At 43.5% G+C, this 23,089-nt stretch overlaps 1 protein-coding gene across 2 annotated transcripts in view; it reads left to right on the top strand.

The window, feature by feature from the left end:
- Positions 1–5,296: 5,296 nt before the first annotated feature.
- hnrnpa3 (heterogeneous nuclear ribonucleoprotein A3) overlaps positions 5,297–23,089 on the top strand; it is a 29,149-nt gene continuing 11,356 nt past the window's right edge. For both annotated transcript variants that reach the window (XM_065293197.2, XM_065293196.1), the window contains exons 1-9: positions 5,297–5,379; positions 6,245–6,367; positions 6,617–6,763; positions 6,943–7,153; positions 14,899–14,988; positions 15,669–15,740; positions 15,874–15,927; positions 16,166–16,297; positions 16,559–16,690. In XM_065293197.2, coding sequence (XP_065149269.1) covers positions 5,374–5,379; positions 6,245–6,367; positions 6,617–6,763; positions 6,943–7,153; positions 14,899–14,988; positions 15,669–15,740; positions 15,874–15,927; positions 16,166–16,297; positions 16,559–16,690 — 967 coding nt within the window. In that variant the 5' untranslated portion in view covers positions 5,297–5,373. The remainder of the gene's footprint in view (positions 5,380–6,244; positions 6,368–6,616; positions 6,764–6,942; positions 7,154–14,898; positions 14,989–15,668; positions 15,741–15,873; positions 15,928–16,165; positions 16,298–16,558; positions 16,691–23,089) is intronic.

The raw sequence follows: 23,089 nt of genomic DNA, 5'->3' as shown, positions 1-23,089 counted from the left end.
AATGAACATTCTTTTATAATTTTTTTCTCCTCGTGTTGTTTTAAACCTGTATAAATTTATTTTTTTCTGATGAACACAAAGTAACCATTGACTTCCATATGAAGTATTGTGATGAAGTTGTTATGTATTTATTTATTTAATAAATGATTTTTTAAAATAAATTTTTATAAATTCAAATAAATGTAATATTTTAATAAGTGAGCACACAGTTGATGGGTACCATCATTGAACCATCATTGAATTCCATCGTGTTTGTTTTCCTCTATGGATATTTTTGGGTGAACTATATCCTTTTAAATGCAAAAAAACTACTATTTAATCATGTTCAGGTAATTGTGAATATTACTATAGATACATATGAAGAGTTTTGTTGCAAAACGAGATAAACATGTTTATTATTATGTTATCGTGTTATAATTTTGCTTTAAGGTGCTACTTAGCTGTATTTTCTAAGTTATGAAGGTTTAAAACAAAACAAACCAACTGCAGTTAAATTGATATTAATTGGAATGCACAACCAAAAAAGGAGATTTCAGAAAAATAAAAAAAACTGAGTTATCTCGTTTTGCAACAAAACTCCTTATATTTAGTTGTAACTAGTCTCTAGAGTACTGACCAAATTTTTTTGGGGGGGGGGGATTCATGATAATGTTCACATAGTTTAAATGCAAAACAAAAATGTTCTTCTATAGCTTTATTTTTCCATTTTAAAGGTATGAACAATATAATATTGTATTTTAACTTCTTAAACAGTAAGCCTAATATATTGCTTGTAAAAGTCTTTTAAAATGGGTTCCTGAGAGAAGCCGTGAAGATGTTTAATCGAGGAACAACCTGACAACATATTATTTACTGAAGATCAACAATTCTTTACAGGATACACTTTAAAAAACTTTTAACTTACTATTATTTGTCTTGACAAGAGATGAGTTGCTACAGCTTATAAAATGAAGTTTACTTTTTCAACTATATTTGATAAGTTATAACAACTAATCTGTAGTTACAACAACTCATCTCTATATAAAGACAAATAATAATAATAGTAAAATGAAATAACTTGTAAATCTGAGTTAATTCAACAAAGTTTTTTTACAGTGTTCAAGCACAGAAGTGTATATCATTTATTGTGTAAATATAACTGTGTGGTTGACTATAAGAGTATTGTTAACCGGTAAATGATTTAAGATCGGCCTACTGCTCCACCTACTGGCGGTCATGAGAGTTTTCTTCGTGGAAACAAGATTTTGAGCTGAAAAAATGCAGCATTTTTGTCAAATCAACATGTTGTTTTAAAACTGTATCAATTTATTTTTTCTAATGAACACAAAAGATATTTTAAAAAAGATATTTTAATAAATGATGGTATCCAGACAGCTGATTGTAACCATTGACTTCCATAGTAGGCAAACAAATATTTTGGAAGTATTGTGATAAATGATGAAGAAGATATATTTTTATGATACTTTAAGTTAACAAAATCTAACTTTAACTTAACTTTAAGTTAAACATTTCAACTAGTTTTTATACACTATGTCAACCTATCACAAGTGAAGAATTGAAACCAAGTTGCTTTAACGTCATGTTGCATTTTATTTACAGTGTACTGTCCACAGCCACACAAATAAAACGTGATGTTGCCCTTTTCTGTTTTACGTACTAGAAGTACATTACATTAAAACCAAAGAGAATCTCTCTCTGTATGCACAAATGCAAGAAAAAGAAAGAAAATAGACAGGTTTCAGTGGGTTTGTCCAATACAAAGCTCTAATTAATTTATTTGTCCAGTAACTCATGGATTCATATGAATGGGATGAGCATTGCATTATAGCCTGTGATGATTCTGTCTGTATTCATTGAATGGTTAATGATTAGCAACATTTGGTTTATTTTCTAAATATTTTGCATTTTTGCATTTCTAAAAGCTTAAGTGCTTGATGTAAATAAATATCAGTGTATGTTTTGTACTGGAGACACAATGTTGAGCATTTTTCAGTGTTGTTTGTTTACTGAGCATCACTGTTGGAAGCTCATGATGTTGGTTAACAGGATGCCCACAGTGTGCGCATTTTTACTTTTCTTTGAAGAATGATAATTAAGGCTTAGTGAATAATTCAGTAAATGCTTTGCATTCTGTACACAGAGCACATTTTCCCTAAAAGGTTTTTTAATAATTCAGCCAGCCCAAAATGAAGATGTTCTCCACAGAAATTTTGAGTGTCATGAAGGGTGTCACACAGTGCTGGTGTTATATCATTCATTTATTTTTTAAATGGATATAAAACTTTGGTTAATTATTGTCTTAAGTGCTGTACTAAGATCACACGCTCAGTCCGTCCTAACATTGAGTGATGTAATGATGCTGCAGGTCAAAGCCATCTGCTGGCTCTTCATTACACATTTCATTTATTATCACTACCTTTTATTTAATCTGCTAGTTTAAACTACAAAGAAAAGAGAAAAACAAAGCAAATGCAGAATATGGTTTTATCAAGATTATTTTAGCATACGTAAAAGCAGAATACATCCACTGAATCACTGACTGTGTGGGATGTGATGCATTGTGTGCGATCACCAGGCATGGTGGGTCTGGCAAAGTGTGGTGGAAGAAGAAGCATTTAAGACATCAATCATATTGGATTTGTACAGCTCTCAAGTTGAGATAACAACACACACCTCTGCATCCACAAACACGTGCATCTTTAAAATGACCTGCCCACAGATACAGCCATCAACAGTGCATTGAGTGTGGGCAGAGCTCAAGAGACACAATGGATCAACTTCACAACAGGAGTAAATGGGGAGTCAGCGTCCCACTTCACAGTCACCACAACTTGCACATAAAGTTAAACTCAGCCCTAAACTTCAGAAATGTCTGGCAACATCCAGCAAAAGAGGGAGATTAGCGATGCATGACGACATGGATAACCAATCAATTTCCAAAAAACTTCACAGATCTTATGTGCATTGGGTTTATACAGAGAGGATACACTCTTAGAAAAAAACTATTGTACCTTTTTGTCACTAGGATGTGTACCTTAGAAGTACCAACATGTACACATTTTACAACTTTTCCTTTTTTCTAAGAGTGACAGTGCATCAGTCGGGCTCAGACTCACTTCATTCTGATGCTCTACAGATGGACACAGTCTGTTTTATAGTTTTGACTGTTTACAATCAGAATAAATCAGACATTTACACAAAGACATTAGATAAAACCATTGCGGTGGCTCATTAAAGGTCACAATGTTCAGCAGAAATAATGTCAGACTGTCGTAGGGCTCTTAGTACTTTCATTAACAAATAAATGAGCTGGAACTCATGGACATCATTCAGTCCTGCATTAGCATTGATGCTTTGCAAAGAGATCTTAAAAGAGAGAGAGAGAGAGAGAGAGAGAGAGAGAGAGAGAGACAGAGAGAGAGAGAGAGAGAGAGAGAGAGAGAGAGAGAGAGAGAGAGCATGCTTATGTAGTTTGCTCTTTAACTACTACAAAATATGAAATGCTTTTCTAATAAATTCTTAGCAGACATCTGCCAATAAATAAAAGAGCTGTAATGTTGAAAGTGAAATTGGCTGTTTTATTATGGTACTATTTCATCTGTCACATTGTGGTAATGATGATACACATTACAAACCATCTCATAAAACTAATATAAATCATCAGACAGCCTGCATTCATGTTCTGCCAAACATCTCTAACATCTAACTGATATCGGTGAAATACTTGAATGCATTCATTACATTCTCCTCTGTGTTTAAATGTAAAAAATACAACATAACATTAATTCTGTTAACACCTCTAAAACAAACAAGCGACGTTTAAGAGATGATGTATCCTATGAATGTCCAGCAGGTGGCGCAATGGACTTTAGTTTAAGTTTTCTCAAACCTGAAAAGCAGATTAGATGTTGCGTGTGAAACCAGTCTGACTGCATTCATGTACCTGAGATCATGTTCAGAGTTATGAATTGTCCTCATTCAACACCGGCAAACTGATCTTTTGCATGTCGTGTTCAATCTGCATCAATCAAACATTAACATATACAAAAAATAATAATAATTTGAATGATCTGAAACTTCACATGCTATATTTTATTACAAAATATGATCATGTGATCATTGCTTTCTGTAAAAAAATAAAATAAAATAAGTCTTAGATTTAAAGTGTGTGATTGATGCTGTTATTGTGCATCTGTATGAACAAATAATATCATCACATGTGTTTGATCAAAGCTGCGTGTAAAATACATTGGCATAAGACTTCAGTCCTATGAATTTATGACATTGCAATAAATATTAAAGTATTAATCCGAGTGCCATTTATTTAGGATAACACGAGCACACGTTTGAAAGCAAAACATTTTATTACAAAAAAGAAGTTTGCTTGTTTTAAACAAGCTTGTAAACAGATTTGACCGCTTCCTGTAATGTCTCTTTATGTGATAACTCTGCCTGTAAAAATGGCACCAGCTGGTTACAAAATGGCAATGAAAGTTAAATTAATTCTGGGAGTATAGCATCATCTATTTTAAATGTGTTGTAATTGTAATTGTACTTTTGTGGCACCATGTTTTTATTTACACAATACAATAAGTAAGGTGTAGGGTAATAGCATAAAAAAAAAAAAAAGAAAGCTCAGGCAAACTTTTTCCTGTCTGAAATGAGCAGTGAGAGTTCAAATAGTGAATTCTTGTGTATTTACAGTACACTGAGTACAGTAATACTCATGAGTCAGTGTTGTATTAGCCTACATAAACACACAGGTACACTTGACCTGTTTACAATAACCACAACTACAGCCTATTGTTAGCATCTGTAATTTAACTGAAGATCTAAAAGTTGCATCATCTCAATTATAGAGAGCTTATGTTATCATCAAGATCAGATAAACTTTTTCATTTTTGAGACCAATTGCTCAGTAAATTGTCAAATGTAAGTTTTGTTCATATAGATGTTCTGGCATTTTTGCAAGCAAAGTACAAAACTTTTGAAGTAGCAGACTAAAATACTGTGCTTATGTTTTGCCTTCATGCATCTTTATTCATTCTGGGTTTTTTTAGCCAAGGACAAGTGAGTCTGCCAAAAAAAAACGTACCCACTAAAAACATATATGATCCTCATTCACAATCAGTTACTTACAGTCAGGATTTATTCTGTTTTATAAAAAGTGTAAGAAATGTATAGAATTTAATGAATAAACATACACCACAACAATAAATATAATAGTAATGATAAAAGCATGCCATTTATTGTCAAGTATGTTAATTAAATAATAAAAGCAGATTCTGCAGCGCCTCCTCTGGCCGATGTGTGACATGTACGGCGCGCGTAGACTCGAAGCGAGGGCGTGCAAACTCTCTGCAGAGCTGCAGCATGGAGGTAATACGCATTAATATCACTAAAATTGCACGGGTTCTGCATTAAGTATGTTAACAATATTTATAGGGAATTATTTTTATTCCACGCGAAATATCAAACAATCTGCTGTACTGCTTAATGCATGCTTGTTGTGAGTGAGACATGGCGACGCAGCACGTTCCTGTGACCGGCTGGATTTTAACTTACGACATACGTGCATGCAAAATCCAGCCGGTTGTTTTGTAAGGGGTTGTTATAAAGTACTGATTAATATACAGTGTTCGTAGTATTATCCCAACGTTAACAATATGGAGGAGGAAACGCCGACATCTAAAATGGCGCGTGAATGTGTCGGCATGGAATATTCTAGACGGGCGTCGGTTTTATTACCAGCATATTTCTCCTTAACCAGCACATATGTGTTATCATCTAATTTATTATGTGGCTAATATTTGATTGAGACCGATCTTATTCGATGGCCATTGCGCTGGCGGTTAAATGACAAACTTTACCATGGCGTGGGCTTAATATTAATTATATTGTGCGTAGGTAATTATATAATTTTCTGGAGCGTCCAATCACGTTAAGTAAACTAATGTATACGAGGCAAGCCGATTCGACAGGACTGGACTAAAGTCACGCAGTCTTATTAATATTCATGACGCAAGCCATTCCCGAAATATGAATTTCTTGCGCAACACACTCTTCTTAGAATGAAGATGCTTTTTTTAGATTTAGGATTGATTTTAATAACTTAAGGGCATTTTGTAACACATGCATATTTCATAATAATAGTTTAACATTGAAAGGTTGATTTTTAAAATACTATAGGTTTTCTGTAGATGGATGGATGTCTGATGTAATGTCTGTGTTTGATTTTGTTCAGGGTCGTAACAGTAAGGAGCCAGAGCAGCTCAGGAAGCTGTTTATCGGTGGTCTCAGTTTTGAGACAACAGAGGACAGTTTACGAACTCACTTTGAGCAATGGGGCAAACTCACAGACTGTGTGGTGAGTGTGATGTATAATCCCTATTCATGCCTACTTTATGTGTCTGTATCAGAAACCAAACGCTAGCATACATTCATCAAAACCTCAAAAAGTACAATTGTTGTGTGTTTTTAGATGCTGTGTCATGGTAATGGCATAGTATTTCCTGTAAGCATAATTTAGTACCACCTGGTAGCAAAACTGAACCCCACGGTACTGCAAAGAATAATGTAAACTTACAGATGATGTCATCAATGTCTCTTTTCTCAGGTAATGAGAGATCCAGGTAACAAACGCTCACGCGGTTTCGGTTTCGTAACGTATTCCTGTGTAGCAGAAGTGGATGCGGCGATGGCAGCGCGGCCACACAAAGTGGACGGCCGTGTGGTTGAGCCAAAGCGGGCGGTTTCCAGAGAGGTCCGTTTACATTCACTCACGAAACCTGTGATTCACGTGAAACTTTAAGCAGTCACAGAGACTTTTCTAGAGTTACACATACTGTTTCTTATTGTTCCAGAGATACTACATGTGTTTGTCACATTAAGTGAACCGTATCCAAGATGATTTAAGGTAAATTCAATTATTTATTTATCCAGGACTCTAATAAACCAGGAGCCCATATAACAGTGAAGAAGATATTTGTCGGTGGAATAAAGGAGGACACAGACGAGTATCATATCAGAGATTACTTTGAGCGCTATGGAAAGATCGATTGTGTTGATATAATGGAGGAGCGTTCGACAGGGAAAAAGAGAGGATTCTGTTTCGTAACTTTTGATGATCACGATACTGTAGACAAAATTGTTGGTGAGTCAAAACAGATATACATTTAAATAAATTTCACCCTTCAGACGAGGCCCTGTGTCCACCGGAGCATTTCTCTTGCTTTTGTTTTCAATTGAGGCGCTCGGATGAAAAAGCCGCTAAACCCCACCTTCGCCAAAAATGAGATAATGATATTAACCGAATGCTCTCGACACGTATTACATGTTCTTCAAATACTTTGCTTAAATACCGGCCTCGGAGCCATTCAGAAATACAGATTTTTTTGGCAGAATCCATTAAGACTCTAATAAAAAGAAAAGTGCGTCAGACAGTTTTGCGTCTGAGCTCTTTAATTGTTTGAAGCGCTGCACTTTTAAAAAACACCAGCAGTTTGTGGTTTTTGTTTGCAACACTGAGCACCGAGAGTTAAAAAATTTTTTTCTTTGCTTTGGATGAAATGCTCATCTTGTCAATGTCACTTTTCACTCAGTTGGTCAATCACAGTTGAGGAGGGGTGGGACAGATATCACATCAACCAACCAGTGCATCGTCCAACGACTGGTAAACAAAACTAAAGCCTTTTTAAGGAAGTCGCTGCGCCTTATTTGCAATACCTTCAGGTTTTGCTGAAGCAAGACTTGTTCAATACTGTGCATGTTCTTTAACGGTTAATGATTGGCTCTTTTTACTGGAAAGTGGAACTTAAGCGGCCATACTGACCCTTGTGATCTCCCCCATTTATTTACATTTATGCATTTGGCAGATGCTTTTATGCAAAGCGACTTTCAGTGCATTACAAGGTACGCATGTTCGTAATCCATGACCTTTTGTGCTGCTAATGCAATACTTTACCACTGAGCTATACAGGAACCCATTCATATCAATACCAGTGAAACATCTTATTAATATTAAGTATCTTTGAACAAATCAGATGAATCATAGTGCTCCTGAATAGCTCAGTGGTAGAGCATTGCGTTTGCAGCACAAAAGGTCATTGGTTTGAACCTAGGGAACACACATTCTGATAAAAAAGTATACCTTGTAATGCACTTTAAGTTACCCAGCTACCGGCCACTTCTCCTGTAGTAGCGACGGTGAATTCACCAATGCTATGTTTACTTTTCACCAACTTCATCTTCTTCTCCAGGCTACAGGCGTGCACGCAGGGGCGTCAGGTCTGCCCCGCCTCTCTCCATGATGCACGTTGCACGCAGCAGCCAAACTTTCTTTACGGTGAACAGCAGCGATAATTAAGAATTTTTTTTCTGAGCGGAAAAGATTAAGCTGACCCGAGTCAATTGCTTATATTTTTGGCCCAAACCCGCAGGTCCCGTCTGGGTTGTTGTGCCGATCCGTTGAGAACTGTAGTTCCCTTTCAGTCGGTCACTACGACGTCACGTCGTGACCGACGAATTGGGAACTCGCTTAGAGAGACCAATCTGCTTCGAATACTACTAAAACGCCAATGAACTTGGCATTGAGATATTTGCATAATGCTGGCGCCGCCCCGCCAGGTGCGTATATAAGCAGCAGGTGCAAATAGGGAAATTAGCTTTTATTCGCTTCGAAAGCCTGCAGTATCTGCTACTGAGAAGCTACTCTACTCTGTTGGGATCTGATTGCTGAAGTTGGTTGTACTAGCAGTACCACAGCGGACGCTTCGCTTATTCCACGGCTCTACATCTGTTTGTTGTTTTTGAGTTTAGTGTGTGCGTTGCCTTTCCCTGTGCGCTCATCAACTAAGCATCTGAGTGAATTTCCCTAAAAGAGTGATACGAGAGAGCTTTGTGCCTTGTTAAAGGCAGCCACTCTCTCGTATATCCGGACATCAGCGTCCTTTTCAGGATGGCTTTTCGTCCGTGCGATCTTGGGTGCGGCAAATACATGGGTCCGAAGGACGGTCACGAGCGTTGTCTTTCGTGTTTGGGCATCGAGCACGCAGAGGCAGCGTTCGCTGGGGGTAAGTGTTCTCACTGCGAGAGCATGTCCCTTGTGGATTTGCGCAGACGGTTGTCTTTCCTCCGGGAAAAGCGCAACCCTCGTCATGCGAGTGCTGAACGCCGCCACGGTGCGGCTGTGAAGCTCTCAAAGGACGACCTGCGCATCACTGTGCTGAGCCGAGCGGGGGATTCGTCCTCAGGCTCCCAGCCTCCTCATCCACAGCCGGTTGATGTGCCGATGGAGACTTCAGCGTCGTGTTCTACGATGTCTCTAGAATCCATCGTGCCGCCCTCCGGGTCCACCGACGCCGCAGCATCCGAGGGTGGGCCTCCTCCCCCTGACGTGGACCCCGACGCCCTTCCTCCCTCTGGTCGGGTTGGGACGCCGGAGTTCGATCCAGAGATGGTGGCCGTGCTCGCTCGAGCGGCGGAGACCGTAGGGTTAGAGTGGGTTCCCCCCCTCAGCCCGAACCGTCCCGCCTGGATGATTGGTTCTTTGGAGCTGCCCGGGTTTCACAACCCTCTCCACCGGTGCCTTTCTTCCCCGAGGTGCACGAGGAGCTGACTAGAACCTGGAAGTCGCCGTTTTCCACGAGATTACGGCCGTTTCAGCCCTCCCCCCTCACCTCCCTCACCAGCGGAGCCGCTAAGGGTTATTCGGGGATCCCTCCCGTGGAGCGTGCTGTCGCGATGCAACTGTGTCCGGCACACGCTCCCTCTTGGAAGGACCGCCCAACCCTCCCCTCTCGTGCCTGCAGACAGTCCTCCGGTTTAACGGGCGCTGCCCACCAGGCATGTGGAGAGGCGGCTTCAGCCCTGCACGCAATGGCGTTGCTGCAGGTTCATCAAGCTAAGGCCTTGAGGGATCTGCACGAGGGAGGACACGACTCGCCTGTCCTTTCGGAGCTCCGGGCTGCCACTGATCTGGCTCTTCGCGCTACGAAGGTGACAGCGCAGGCGATTGGTCGTGCCATGTCCACGATGGTGGTCCAGGAACGCCACTTATGGCTATGTCTGGCGGACATGTCGGATGCGGAGAAGAACAAGTTCTTAGACGCTCCCGTGTCCCAGGCTGGTCTCTTCGGTGAGTCGGTGGAGTCTTTTGCCCAGCAGTTCTCCGCCGCCCAGAAGCAGACGGAGGCGATCGCTCAGATCATGCCCCGGCGCAAGCGACCTGCATCTCGCCCTCCAGCGCCGGCGGCCCCGTCTGCTCCTCGCCGAGGGCGCCCTGCGGCGGCTGCCTCCACCCCCCCCACTAGAACATCTTCCAGGCCACGGAGGGGGAACAGCCGTCGGCAGCCCGCCCCGCCCGCCCCACCCGCTTCCCGTGGTAAACGGAAATCGAAGCGGCCCTGAGACGGGCGACCTGGATACGGATGGGATCACTCTACGGGAGACGGTGATGGCATCGCTCCCTCCACCGGTAGAGGGCCGGGTGGAGAATCTTTGGTTTCGTTTTGTTCTGTTCCGCCGGCTTCTCAGCCGGCACCCACAAAACCACAAAAAGAGTGCATTCCTATTCCTTCTCCAGGTCTCCAGAGGATCGAGAGAGATGTGAGCGGGCATTTACGTGCTCTTCCTCCCTCTCCTCTATCGCCAGCGGGTGTCCTGAGGAGTTCCAGCTCTCCGCTGAGGAGACGGGACCACCAGCACCCTCTTCGGAGTCTGTGCTCTCCGCTGAGGAGACCAGACGACCGTCACCCTCAGCGGGCTCAGGTCAGTGTCACACACACATACTGTAGATGCTTATGCTGTCACAGCAGACGCACCGGCAGTCCCACCTGTCTCGCTTCGCTGCCCCACCGCGGGTACTTCGGTAGTGTCGTTATTTCTCCTCGTACGGTGCCTGGGTGCTTGGCTTCAGTTCCCAGCCCGTTTCGTTGGGTTTTACGCACGATCCGCCTCGGTCACGAATCCGGCATACCCCAAAATTTCGGGCTTTCGTTTCACTGTAGTGAAAGAGTCCGATGCACATGTACTGCGTGCAAAAGTCGATATCCTGTTGGCGAAGGATGTTCGAGCCGGTCCCTCTTACCGAGATGATGATGATGATAGGGTTTTCCAGCCTTTATCTCATAGTACCCAAAATACGCGGCGGGTTACGATCGATTTGATTTACGCACCGGCTCTACAAAGGGGTTCTTTTGGACGATAACGCCGAGGCTCGTATTTCAATATTCAGATCGTTTGCAGCCTTAGACCTGTAAGACGTGTACTTTATGTGTCCATCTCCCCTCGCTTTAGACCGTTTTTCGCTCTGCGTCGTGGGGTGGGCATATTAATACTAAGTACATCATTCGAGCTGTCTCTCTCTCTCCGTGTCTCCATATGCTAGTCACGGCTTGAAATATCAGAGAGAGGGTTGTTCGCATTCTGCTTTATGTACGTCGACTTATAATAGCCCGTTCTTGGCAGACGTGCGCGAACACAGAGTTAATGCTTCGGCATCTCGCTCGTCTATGTCTTCAGGTCGACTGGGAAAGAGTACTTTGCCCCGTGCAGAGGATCCTTTTTCTCAGTATGGAAACTAGACTCGATCGACTAAAGGGCGTGTTTTACAAGAGCGCGCAACCAGTCAGTTCTGACTTGCCTCGGTTTAATTCGAGGGAAGTACGCGGTCCCTCTGAAACAATTTCAGAAACTCCTGGACATATGACAGCATGCTGCGGTTGTGACACCGCCCGAGCTGCTTCATATGAGACCGCTTCAGCGTTGGCTTACGATCGAGTCTCGAGGAGAGCGTGGCGCACCGGCATACACCGTGTAAACATTACACCTGCGTGTCATTCCAACTTCCCCGTGGTAGACCCGGCATTGCCGATAGACAATGCGCCCCTGAAAGGTCTCCTGGCATTCTGTAGCATGTATGCCCTTAGCACGGGATGATCGCCACGTATGACGGGCTTGCAGTCTCAGGGGTGTGCATAGCACCCCAACTGCCGCGAGCGGTGCGCTGTATATCTGGGACTTGTACGCTCCGCTTTGGAGATGCGAGGGAAGGATGTATTAGCCGACACCAATAACATTGCGACTGTTGCGTTATTTACCGTTAAGGCGGTTTTGCGCTCTCGTCACCTGTCGCATCTCGCTCGTCATCTCCTCCTTTGGAGTCAGAAGCATCTGAGGTCCCTTCGTGCCATTCACATTCCGGGCTCGCTCAATACAGCAGCGGACGCGCTTCTCGAGCTGCGCGCCCCGGCGAATGGCGACTCCACCCCCAGACGGTCCAGCTAATTTGGAAGAAGTTCGGTTGTGCGTAGATAGATCTGTTTGCGTCGCCGGACGATACCCACTGTCGCCTATTTTATTCACTAACCGAGGGCAGCCTCGGCGTGGATGCGTTGGCACACAGCTGGCCTCGGGGGATGCGCAAATACGCATTCCTTCCAGTGAGCTTAATCGCACAGACACTGTGCAGAGTCAGGCAGGACGAGGAGAGCCTTTATTAATCGTCCGTACTGGACGACTGGGAATTGGTTTTTCATATTTAATGCTCCTCGCGACAGCCCTCCCTGGCGGATTCCCCTGAGGAAGGACTTTCTTTCTTAGGAAGGGGCACATTGGCACTCGCGCCCCGACCCGTGGGATCTCCATGTATGGTCGTTGAGCGCGCGCAAGGTTTAAGTGATTTACCGCAAGCGGTATCTAACACAATCAACGCGGCACGAGCTCCGTCTACGAGACGGGCTTACGCGTTTAAATGGAACCTTTTCGTCACCTGGTGCTCTTCGCAACGCGAGGACCCCAGAGAATGCCCTATTAACACCGTGCTTTTATATCTTCAACATAGGTTAGACGGTAGGCTGTCACCCTCCACCATTAAAGTTGATATCGCCGCTATTTCTGCTCATCACTCACTTATTAACGGCAGAACAGTTGGCCAGCATGATTTGGTTGTTAGATTTCTAAGAGGCGCTCGTAGGCTAAACCCCTCGCGCCCTCCTTCTATTCCTCCCTGGGACCTGTCCATGGTGCTGAAAGCCCTGCAGGCCCCCCCGTTCGAGCCTTTGCAGTCTGTGAGTCTGAAGCTTTTATCAATGAAAGCTCTGACCCTGCTAGCATTGGCCTCAGTGAAGAGAGTAGGGGATTTACATGCATTCTCTGTTGACGACTCGTGCCTTCAGTTTGGTCCTGCTGCCTCAAGTGTAACATTGAGGCCCAGACCAGGTTACGTGCCCAAAGTTCCCACTACTCCTTTCAGAGATCAAGTGGTGAGCTTGCAAGCGCTGCCTCCGGAGGACGCAGACCCAACCGTGGCTTTGTTGTGCCCCGTACGCGCACTGCGACTCTACGTGGTTCGCACGCAAAGCCTCCGGACCTCAGACCAGCTCTTTGTTTGTTATGGTGGCCAGCAGAAAGGGAAAGCTGTCACTAAGCAGAGGATGTCTCATTGGATAGTTGATACTATCGCCCTGGCTTATAATCTTCAGGGCATTCCTTGCCCCTTTAATTTGAGAGCGCACTCCACACGGAGCGTTGCCTCATCTTGGGCTCTAGCTCGTGGTTCCTCGCTAACAGACATCTGTAGAGCTGCTGGTTGGGCGACACCTAATACGTTCATTAGATTTTACAGTGTTCGTATCGAGCCTGTATCCTCTCGTGTTCTTTCCTCACCAGGGAGGGCACGGAGAGCAGACTCGCAGGTCGGCTTGCAGCCTCCAACTGATGCTTCATAACTGTGTCAGTATGGAAGGCCTTCAGAGCAAAAATGCGTAATGGGTTGAATTGCTCTTCCTCCGCTGCCTTGGCAGCCTTTGTTGCGGAGCATTGGCTGTCAGCCTTCACTAGCTGCATCCTCGCGAACCTACGTGTTGGCTCGGGCTCCACATTGTGTCCCACCGGGTTCCTTTGTGAGTATTTTTCCGTGGGGTTAATCCTACTAGCCCACGTTTCCCTTAGCAGAGCACTGCTTTGCTTACACAGCCACGGCTGTCATTTTACCTCAACTACGGTTGACTTTCGCCCACCATTAGCCCTTAAGAGGGGCGGTGGCTTCCGCAGCGTTCCTATCCCGCTCAGGTAGGGCGCTTCCCAGTCGCTGGCACTTCTGTGGGGTTAAAGGAACATCTAGTGCCCGGCCTTCTGCCTTAAAACCTAATTCTCCTTATCCTTAAGTGGAACCGGAGGGCTTTACGCAGACACTGGAAGAGGTCAGCCCCTAGTGGCGTTTTGATAGGGATTCCCAATTCGTCGGTCACGACGTGACGTCGTAGTGACCGACTGAAAGGGAACGTCTCGGTTACGGATGTAACCCTCGTTCCCTGAAGGAGGGAACGGAGACGTCACGTCCCGTCGCCACAGGTGCTGCCACCTGCTGTTACGGCCGGTCACACTTTCCGGCTTTCTCAGCGAATAAGAAGCTAATTTCCCTATTTGCACCTGCTGCTTATATACGCACCTGGCGGGGCGGCGCCAGCATTATGCAAATATCTCAATGCCAAGTTCATTGGCGTTTTAGTAGTATTCGAAGCAGATTGGTCTCTCTAAGCGAGTTCCCAATTCGTCGGTCACGACGTGACGTCTCCGTTCCCTCCTTCAGGGAACGAGGGTTACATCCGTAACCGAGACGTTTTCAGTCACGTTTAAATGCTTTGGTTGACACAGGGCCTAATGGGTGAAAAATATCAGGAATTGATTTTATTTGTGGTTAGCCGTTTACAATAAATACTAAAAGAAAAGTAGGTAAGTGAAGGAAACCATAAAAGGTTTGGTCAATAGCTTGTTTGCACTGTGTTGGTTTGATGTACTGTTACATTTCTAGATGATCAGATGTATGACATTTGCCTGGTGTTGTACATCTTAAAATAAGAAGCAGTTCTGTTTTAATTCATGTGATTTTTTTTCCAGCACAAAAATATCACACAATCAACTCGCATAACTGTGAAGTAAGAAAAGCTCTTCCAAAGCAAGAGATGCAGTCTGTCTCTAATCAGAGATGTAAGCATTGCTTTTTACATTTTGAACAGTTTAAAGGTGCTGTAGAATGTATGACCAATCTCAACATAACACCGACTGTGACTTTACGGTCGAGATGTACACCCCAACATTAAATTAAGAACAATGTTGTTACAATGCTAAAAACAAAATTGTGACTGTTGCCGATTTAGCGCTATATGCTAGTTATGCTAGCGTTTAGGCTAAAGTTTAACTATTGACGTTACAGTTAAGTTTTGCAGGTCCATACTGAAAAAAAAAACACAAACTTACCACTCAGAAACGTCCATTAACAATCTCCAAACAATTGATTATTCCAGTATAATCAAACATAAGATCTGTTTACACACACAGAGCTACTTAAGGAGCTGCTTTGAGAAACAGCCAATCAGAGTAGAGCTCAACATTAATATTCACGACCCTTTCAAATAAGGTAATAATAGACCATTTCATTCTAAAGGCAAATTGTAAGGTTGTAAATTGACATGTAAAACCACCTCAGAAGTGTTTTTGTATTTAATAAAGCCACAAACCTTCTATGTAGATATTACAGAACAATTTAACAGATTATTTCAGTGCATTCTTTGGCACCTTTAAACATCAGTGTTTGAACTTATGCTGTGTTTGCATGATCATGTGTGATTAAATGCTTGTTGTCGTTGGGTTTCTGTGGTATCTTTTAGATCGTGGTGGTGGTGGTGGAGGTAATTTCATGGGCAGAGGAGGAAACTTTGGAGGTGACAACTTTGGCAGAGGTAAGAAGACATGTGATACTGTATATCTGATCCTGTTTGTGTAGTTTAGATTGCATCTACAGTTTGTTCAGTAACACCTAAAGTGTAAGTGATCCTTCAGTAAACGCACTGAATACGGCTGTATGGTTTACAGGAGGATATGGAGGCGGCCGCGGCGGTTACGGAGGAGACGGATACAATGGATTTGGTGGGGACTCTATTTAATTATAGCGCTTTTTGTTGGCAGACAGTTAATTTGTGTCAAATCGATTGACATAACAGTATTGTCATATAATATCAGTTTATGATAAACATGGTCCACGTTTGCAGAGCTGAAAAAACAATGATGTGCCAGCACATGTCAGAATCAGTCAGTCTGTCATACAGCGTAAAGGTTATTGCTGAACTGATCTTATTGACGTACGTGTTTGTGGATTTGATGTTAGGTGGTAACTATGGAGGCGGTCCTGGATACGGAGGTGGCCGGGGGGGTTATGGTGGAGGCCATGGATACGGTAACCAAGGCGGAGGAGGCTTTGGAGGATACAATAACTACAATGATGGAGGGAATTTTGGAGGTACATACATACAGTACCTACTGGAAATAAAGTTAAGTCTGTTTAAAATGACATGGTTTGAGTTAGGTTAAGTGTACATGTGGGTTTATTGTCACAGTCCAAAGACATGCAGGTTAGGTGATTTGGAGATGCTAAGTCCTTCCTCAATTTATGTGAAGGTCAACGTGTATAAATATAGCCATAGATGCTGAAATTACATAAAGAAATAAAAAGAAGGGTAAGAATTGGTGAATATACTGATAATCTTTACCTGTGTCTCAGGTAACTTTGGTGGTGGTGGAGGAGGAGGAGGAGGGAATTACAACGACTTTGGGAATTATGGAGGACAGCAATCCAATTACGGCCCCATGAAGGGAAATAATTTTGGAGGAAGAAACTCAGGTCCTTACGGAGGTAAATGCACGCAAAACTAAATTGGCAGCAGTCTGGCCAAAGTAAAGTATAAAAATGATCAAAATGATAAACAAGGTTTTTAACACGCACAAAAGGTTAATACTTTGTTGGATATTGTTATGGTGGCATGTTTATTAGTATTCTTTGAAGTAACATGTAAGTCTTAAACATATAGCAAAGTAACATCGTTCACGAAGGGGCCGTTTATGTTTTTAACCCAAACTGGGAAAGCTTTAGAAGACAGATGTCAGAGTGTGAGTTTTTTAAACAAATGCATTCGTCTACATGTAAACTATGTAATCGTAAATATGTGTAAATCGTAACGGCATGTGTTAATTCAGTCTAAAGGTATGCGCAAGTATAACCAAAACAACAATGGCAACCTATAGGACTGTGCTTGTGCTGCTCAAGATACTAAGTTTATAAACGCTTCACCAACAAGGTTTACAAAATGTATAGAATGCATAATAAATAGAATGACAAAAATAAATAGAAAGATTGGTTCATGAGATCGGCAAATTTAGCGAGTACATAGGGTGCATCCCTAGTTATCATTATTGTACGGTGGTGTGGATGCTAATATAGTTAATGTTAGTTATCGTTATAATGTGAACGGCCCTAAAACGCAGATCATTTTGACAGCATTGTCGTGTGTATGTGCAGTTCTTTAAAAACTTTTTTGTTTGTGCTACATTGTTGTCATGTAAACGTAGCCAGAAGTATAGACCGTTTCAACGGGCGCACGTGCGATGATGCGATAAGCGTCTGGTCCGAACTTTACTTCTGGTTTCTGTTTGTGTAATGGTCTGACTAGTTGCTGAAACTGAACTCTTAAACAAATACCTCGTCGAAAATAACAAATGTTTTGGATTCCTATGTAGTCTACGTGTTGTTATGTTGGCTTGACAAAAGCCAACATACTGTTCTTCGATCTAAGCTTATTATTATTATTAGTGGTGCTTGCATTTATGCAAAGCATCACTATTATTATTGCTCAAAGATATTATTAGTGGTGCTTGCATTTATGCAAGGCATCACTATTATTATTCCCCATACTTATTAGTGGTGCTTGCATTTATGCAAAGCATCACTATTACTATCTTGCATACTTATTATTATTATTATTATTATTCTTCTTTTTCTGGACACTTTTTCGGCGCGTAACTCGTCCCGCACGCTTTGTCGTAGACCCATAAATTAGGGCTCAAATCGACCGGCTTATTGAGGAGAGGTGTGCTATGACTTTTATAAGCGATCGGGTGCAGGATTTCCGAAAGGGGGGCGAAAAACCACCCAAAAAATCCCATTGACTTAACATTGCGCCCAACTTTGACGAGTCATAGCTCCGCTCGAGGATTTTGTAGAAACATGTGGGTTACAACATTTGAAGAGGGTGGTGTAGGCTCTGTAAGAACATGGATCACAATGGGGTGTAAGTTGTACCCCTGGGGTGTAAGAGGTGCCCAAAAGTGCCCCAATGAAAAGTCAATGGGGCAAAATCCCATAGACTTACCATTGCAAAAATTTTGACGGGTCATAGGTCCGAGCCAGGATTTCATAGAAACATGTGGGTTACTAAATTTGAAGAGGGTGCTAGACTCTGTCAGGACGTCCCCCACAATGGGGTGTAAGGTTACCATAGCAACCATTTTGGGCACCCTAGCAACCTATACCATAGACTGCCATTATAAAATGCCCGGATGGATATCTTTGCACCACAGTGTCATAGAGACATGGGGGTGGGCTCATTTTACTCAGGCATCCAATCAGTCTCTCAGGATTCTTACAGACTTACTAAGCCACGCCCCTAGCAACCACTTTTGAGCACCCTAGCAACATAAAATACAAACAGTTATATCTCGGCATCAGAACATCGTAGAGACACGGGGGTTGGACCGTTTTACTTGTGACTAGGGGTGTAACAATTGGGCACATCATTGGCCACTCCCAAGCCACGCCCCTAGCAACCAAATTTGAGCACCCTAGCAACCGAATAAACAAAGCCTTATATCTCCGCATCAGAACATCGTAGAGACACGGGGTTTGGACCGTTTTACTTGTGACTCGGAGTGTAATCACTGGGCACATCATTGGCCACTCCCAAGCCACGCCCCTAGCAACCAAATACAGTACCCTAGCAACAGAGTAAACAAAGCCTTATATCTCCGCATCAGAACATCGTAGAGACACAGGGGTTGGACCGTTTTACTTGTGACTCGGAGTGTAATCACTGGGCACATAATTGGCCACTCCCAAGCCACGCCCCTAGCAACCAAATACAGTACCCTAGCAACAGAGTAAACAAAGCCTTATATCTCCGCATCAGAACATCGTAGAGACACGGGGTTTGGACCGTTTTACTTGTGACTCGGAGTGTAATCACTGGGCACATCATTGGCCACTCCCAAGCCACGCCCCTAGCAACCAAATACAGTACCCTAGCAACAGAGTAAACAAAGCCTTATATCTCCGCATCAGAACATCGTAGAGACACGGGGGTTGGACCGTTTTACTTGTGACTCGGAGTGTAATCACTGGGCACATAATTGGCCACTCCCAAGCCACGCCCCTAGCAACCAAATACAGTACCCTAGCAACAGAGTAAACAAAGCCTTATATCTCCGCATCAGAACATCGTAGAGACACGGGGGTTGGACCGTTTTACTTGTGACTCGGAGTGTAATCACTGGGCACATCATTGGCCACTCCCAAGCCACGCCCCTAGCAACCAAATACAGTACCCTAGCAACAGAGTAAACAAAGCCTTATATCTCCACATCAGAACATCATAGAGACACGGGGGTTGGACCGTTTGACTCGTGACTCAGAGTGTAATCACTATGGGATGCCAATTTTTTCCCTAGCAACCAAATACAGTACCCTAGCAACAGAGTAAACAAAGCCTAATATCTTCGCATCAGAACATCGTAGAGACACAGGAGTTGGATCGTTTTACTTTTGGCTTGGAGTATAATCATATATGTTCCCCAGAATTTTGCCACGGCAAGCACCACTCACATTTTCTTCAGGAAATGTACCTATCTAGTTATTATTATTATTCTTCTTTTTCTGGACACTTTTTTGGCGCGTAACTCGTCCCGCACGCTTTGTCGTAGACCCATAAATTAGGGCTCAAATCGACCGGCTTATTGAGGAGAAGACTGCTATGACTTTTATAAGCGATCGGGTGCAGGATTTCCGAAAGGGGGGCGAAAAACCACCCAAAAAATCCCATTGACTTAACATTGCGCCCAACTTTGACGAGTCATAGCTCCGCTCGAGGATTTTGTAGAAACATGTGGGTTATAACATTTGAAGAGGGTGGTAGGCTCTTTAAGAACATGGATCACAATGGGGTGTAAGTTGTACCCCTGGGGTGTAAGAGGTGCCCAAAAGTGCCCCAATGAAAAGTCAATGGGGCAAAATCCCATAGACTTACCATTGCAAAAATTTTGACGGGTCATAGGTCCGAGCCAGGATTTCATAGAAACATGTGGGTTACTACATTTGAAGAGGGTGCAAGACTCTGTCAGGACGTCCCCCACAATGGGGTGTAAGGTTACCATAGCAACCATTTTGGGCACCCTAGCAACCTATACCATAGACTGCCATTATAAAATGCCTGGATGGATATCTTTGCACCACAGTGTCATAGAGACATGGGGGTGGGCTCATTTTACTCAGGCATCCAATCAGTCTCTCAGGATCCTTACAGACTTACTAAGCCACGCCCCTAGCAACCACTTTTGAGCACCCTAGCAACATAAAATACAAACAGTTATATCTCGGCATCAGAACATCGTAGAGACACGGGGGTTGGACCGTTTTACTTGTGACTAGGGGTGTAACAATTGGGCACATCATTGGCCACTCCCAAGCCACGCCCCTAGCAACCAAATTTGAGCACCCTAGCAACCGAATAAACAAAGCCTTATATCTCCGCATCAGAACATCGTAGAGACACGGGGTTTGGACCGTTTTACTTGTGACTCGGAGTGTAATCACTGGGCACATCATTGGCCACTCCCAAGCCACGCCCCTAGCAACCAAATACAGTACCCTAGCAACAGAGTAAACAAAGCCTTATATCTCCGCATCAGAACATCGTAGAGACACGGGGGTTGGACCGTTTTACTTGTGACTCGGAGTGTAATCACTGGGCACATAATTGGCCACTCCCAAGCCACGCCCCTAGCAACCAAATACAGTACCCTAGCAACAGAGTAAACAAAGCCTTATATCTCCACATCAGAACATCGTAGAGACATGGGGGTTGGACCGTTTGACTCATGACTCGGAGGGTAATCACTAGTGGATGCCATTTTTTTCCCTAGCAACCAAATACAGTACCCTAGCAACAGAGTAAACAAAGCCTTATATCTCCGCATCAGAACATCGTAGAGACATGGGGTTTGGACCGTCTGACTCATGACTCGGAGGGTAATCACTAGTGGATGCCATTTTTTTCCCTAGCAACCAAATACAGTACCCTAGCAACAGAGTAAACAAAGCCTTATATCTCCGCATCAGAACATCGTAGAGACACGGGGGTTGGACCGTTTGACTCATGACTGAGAGTGTAATCACTAGTGGATGCCATTTTTTTCCTTAGCAACCAAATACAGTACCCTAGCAACAGAGTAAACAAAGCCTTATATCTCCGCATCAGAACATCGTAGAAACACGGGGGTTGGACCGTTTGACTCATGACTCGGAGGGTAATCACTAGTGGATGCCATTTTTTCCCTAGCAACCAAATACAGTACCCTAGCAACAGAGTAAACAAACCCTTATATCTCCGCATCAGAACATCGTAGAGACACGGGGTTTGGACCGTTTGACTCGTGACTCGGAGTGTAATCACTAGTGGATGCCAATTTTCTCCCTAGCAACCAAATACAGTACCCTAGCAACAGAGTAAACAAAGCCTTTTATCTCCACATCAGAACATCGCAGAGACACGGGGGTTGGACCGCTTGACTCGTATCTCGGAGTGTAATCACTAGTGGATGCCAATTTTTTCCCTAGCAACCAAATACAGTACCCTAGCAACAGAGTAAACAAAGCCTTATATCTCCGCATCAGAACATCGTAGAGACACGGGGGTTTGACCGTTTGACTTGTGACTCGGAGTGTAATTACTAGTGGATGCCAATTTTCTCCCTAGCAACCAAATACAGTACCCTAGCAACCGAATAAACAAAGCCTTATATCTTCGCATCAGAATATCGTAGAGACATGTGGGTTGAATTGTTTTACTTTTGGCTTGGAGTATAATCATATATTGTCCCCCGAAATTTGCCACGGCAAGCACCACTCACATTTTCTTCAGGAAATGTACCTATCTAGTTATTATTATTATTATTATTCTTATGTCTGCACACTTTTTCGGCGCGTAACTCGTCCCGCACGGTTTGCCGTAGTCCCATGAAAGAGGGCTCAAATCGACCGTTTTTTTGAGGAGATGGTGGCTATGACTTTTATAAGCGGTCGGGTGCAGAATTTCCGAAAGGGGGGCAAAAAACCACCCGAAAAATCCCATTGACTTAACATTACGCCAAACTTTGACAAGTCATAGCTCCGCTCGAGGATTTTGTAGAAACATGTGGGTTACAACATTTGAAGAGGGTGGTAGACTCTGTAAGAACATACATCACAATGGGGTGTAAGTTGTACCCCTGGGGTGTAAGAGGTGCCCAAAAATGCCCAATGAAAAGTCAATGGGGGAAAATCCCATAGACTTAACATTGCAAAAACTTTGACGGGTCACAGGTCCGAGCGAGGATTTCGTAGAAGCATGTGGGTTACTAAATTTGAAGAGGGTGCTAGACTCTGTCAGGACGTCCCCCGCAATGGGGTTGTAATGTTACCCTAGCAACCATTTTGGGCACCCTAGCAACCTATCCCATAGACTGCCATTACAAAATGCCCAGAGGGATATCTTTGCACCACAGTGTCACAGAGACATGGGGGTGGGCTCATTTTACTCAGGCATCCAATCAGCCTCTCAAGACCCTTGCAGAGTTACTAAGCCACGCCCCTAGCAACCACTTTTGAGCACCCTAGCAACATAAAATTCAAACAGTTATATCTCGGCATCAGAACATCGTAGCGACACGGGGGTTGGACCGTTTTACTTGTGACTCGAAGTGTAATCACTTGCCACATCATTGGCCACTCCCAAGCCACGCCCCTAGCAACCAAATATGAGCACCCTAGCAACGGAATAAACAAATCGTTATATCTCCGCATCAGAAAATCGTAGAGACACGGGGGTTGGACCGTTTTACTCGTGACTCAGAGGGTAATCATTAGTGGATGCCAAGAGGTATTAAGCCACGCCCCTAGCAACCAAATATGAGCACCCTAGCAACCGAATAAACAAAGCCTTATATCTCC

Source organism: Paramisgurnus dabryanus, chromosome 15 (assembly GCF_030506205.2).
Source record: "Paramisgurnus dabryanus chromosome 15, PD_genome_1.1, whole genome shotgun sequence".
Taxonomy (NCBI): Eukaryota; Metazoa; Chordata; class Actinopteri; order Cypriniformes; family Cobitidae; genus Paramisgurnus; species Paramisgurnus dabryanus.
This window is presented reverse-complemented; position numbering and strand designations above follow the sequence as displayed.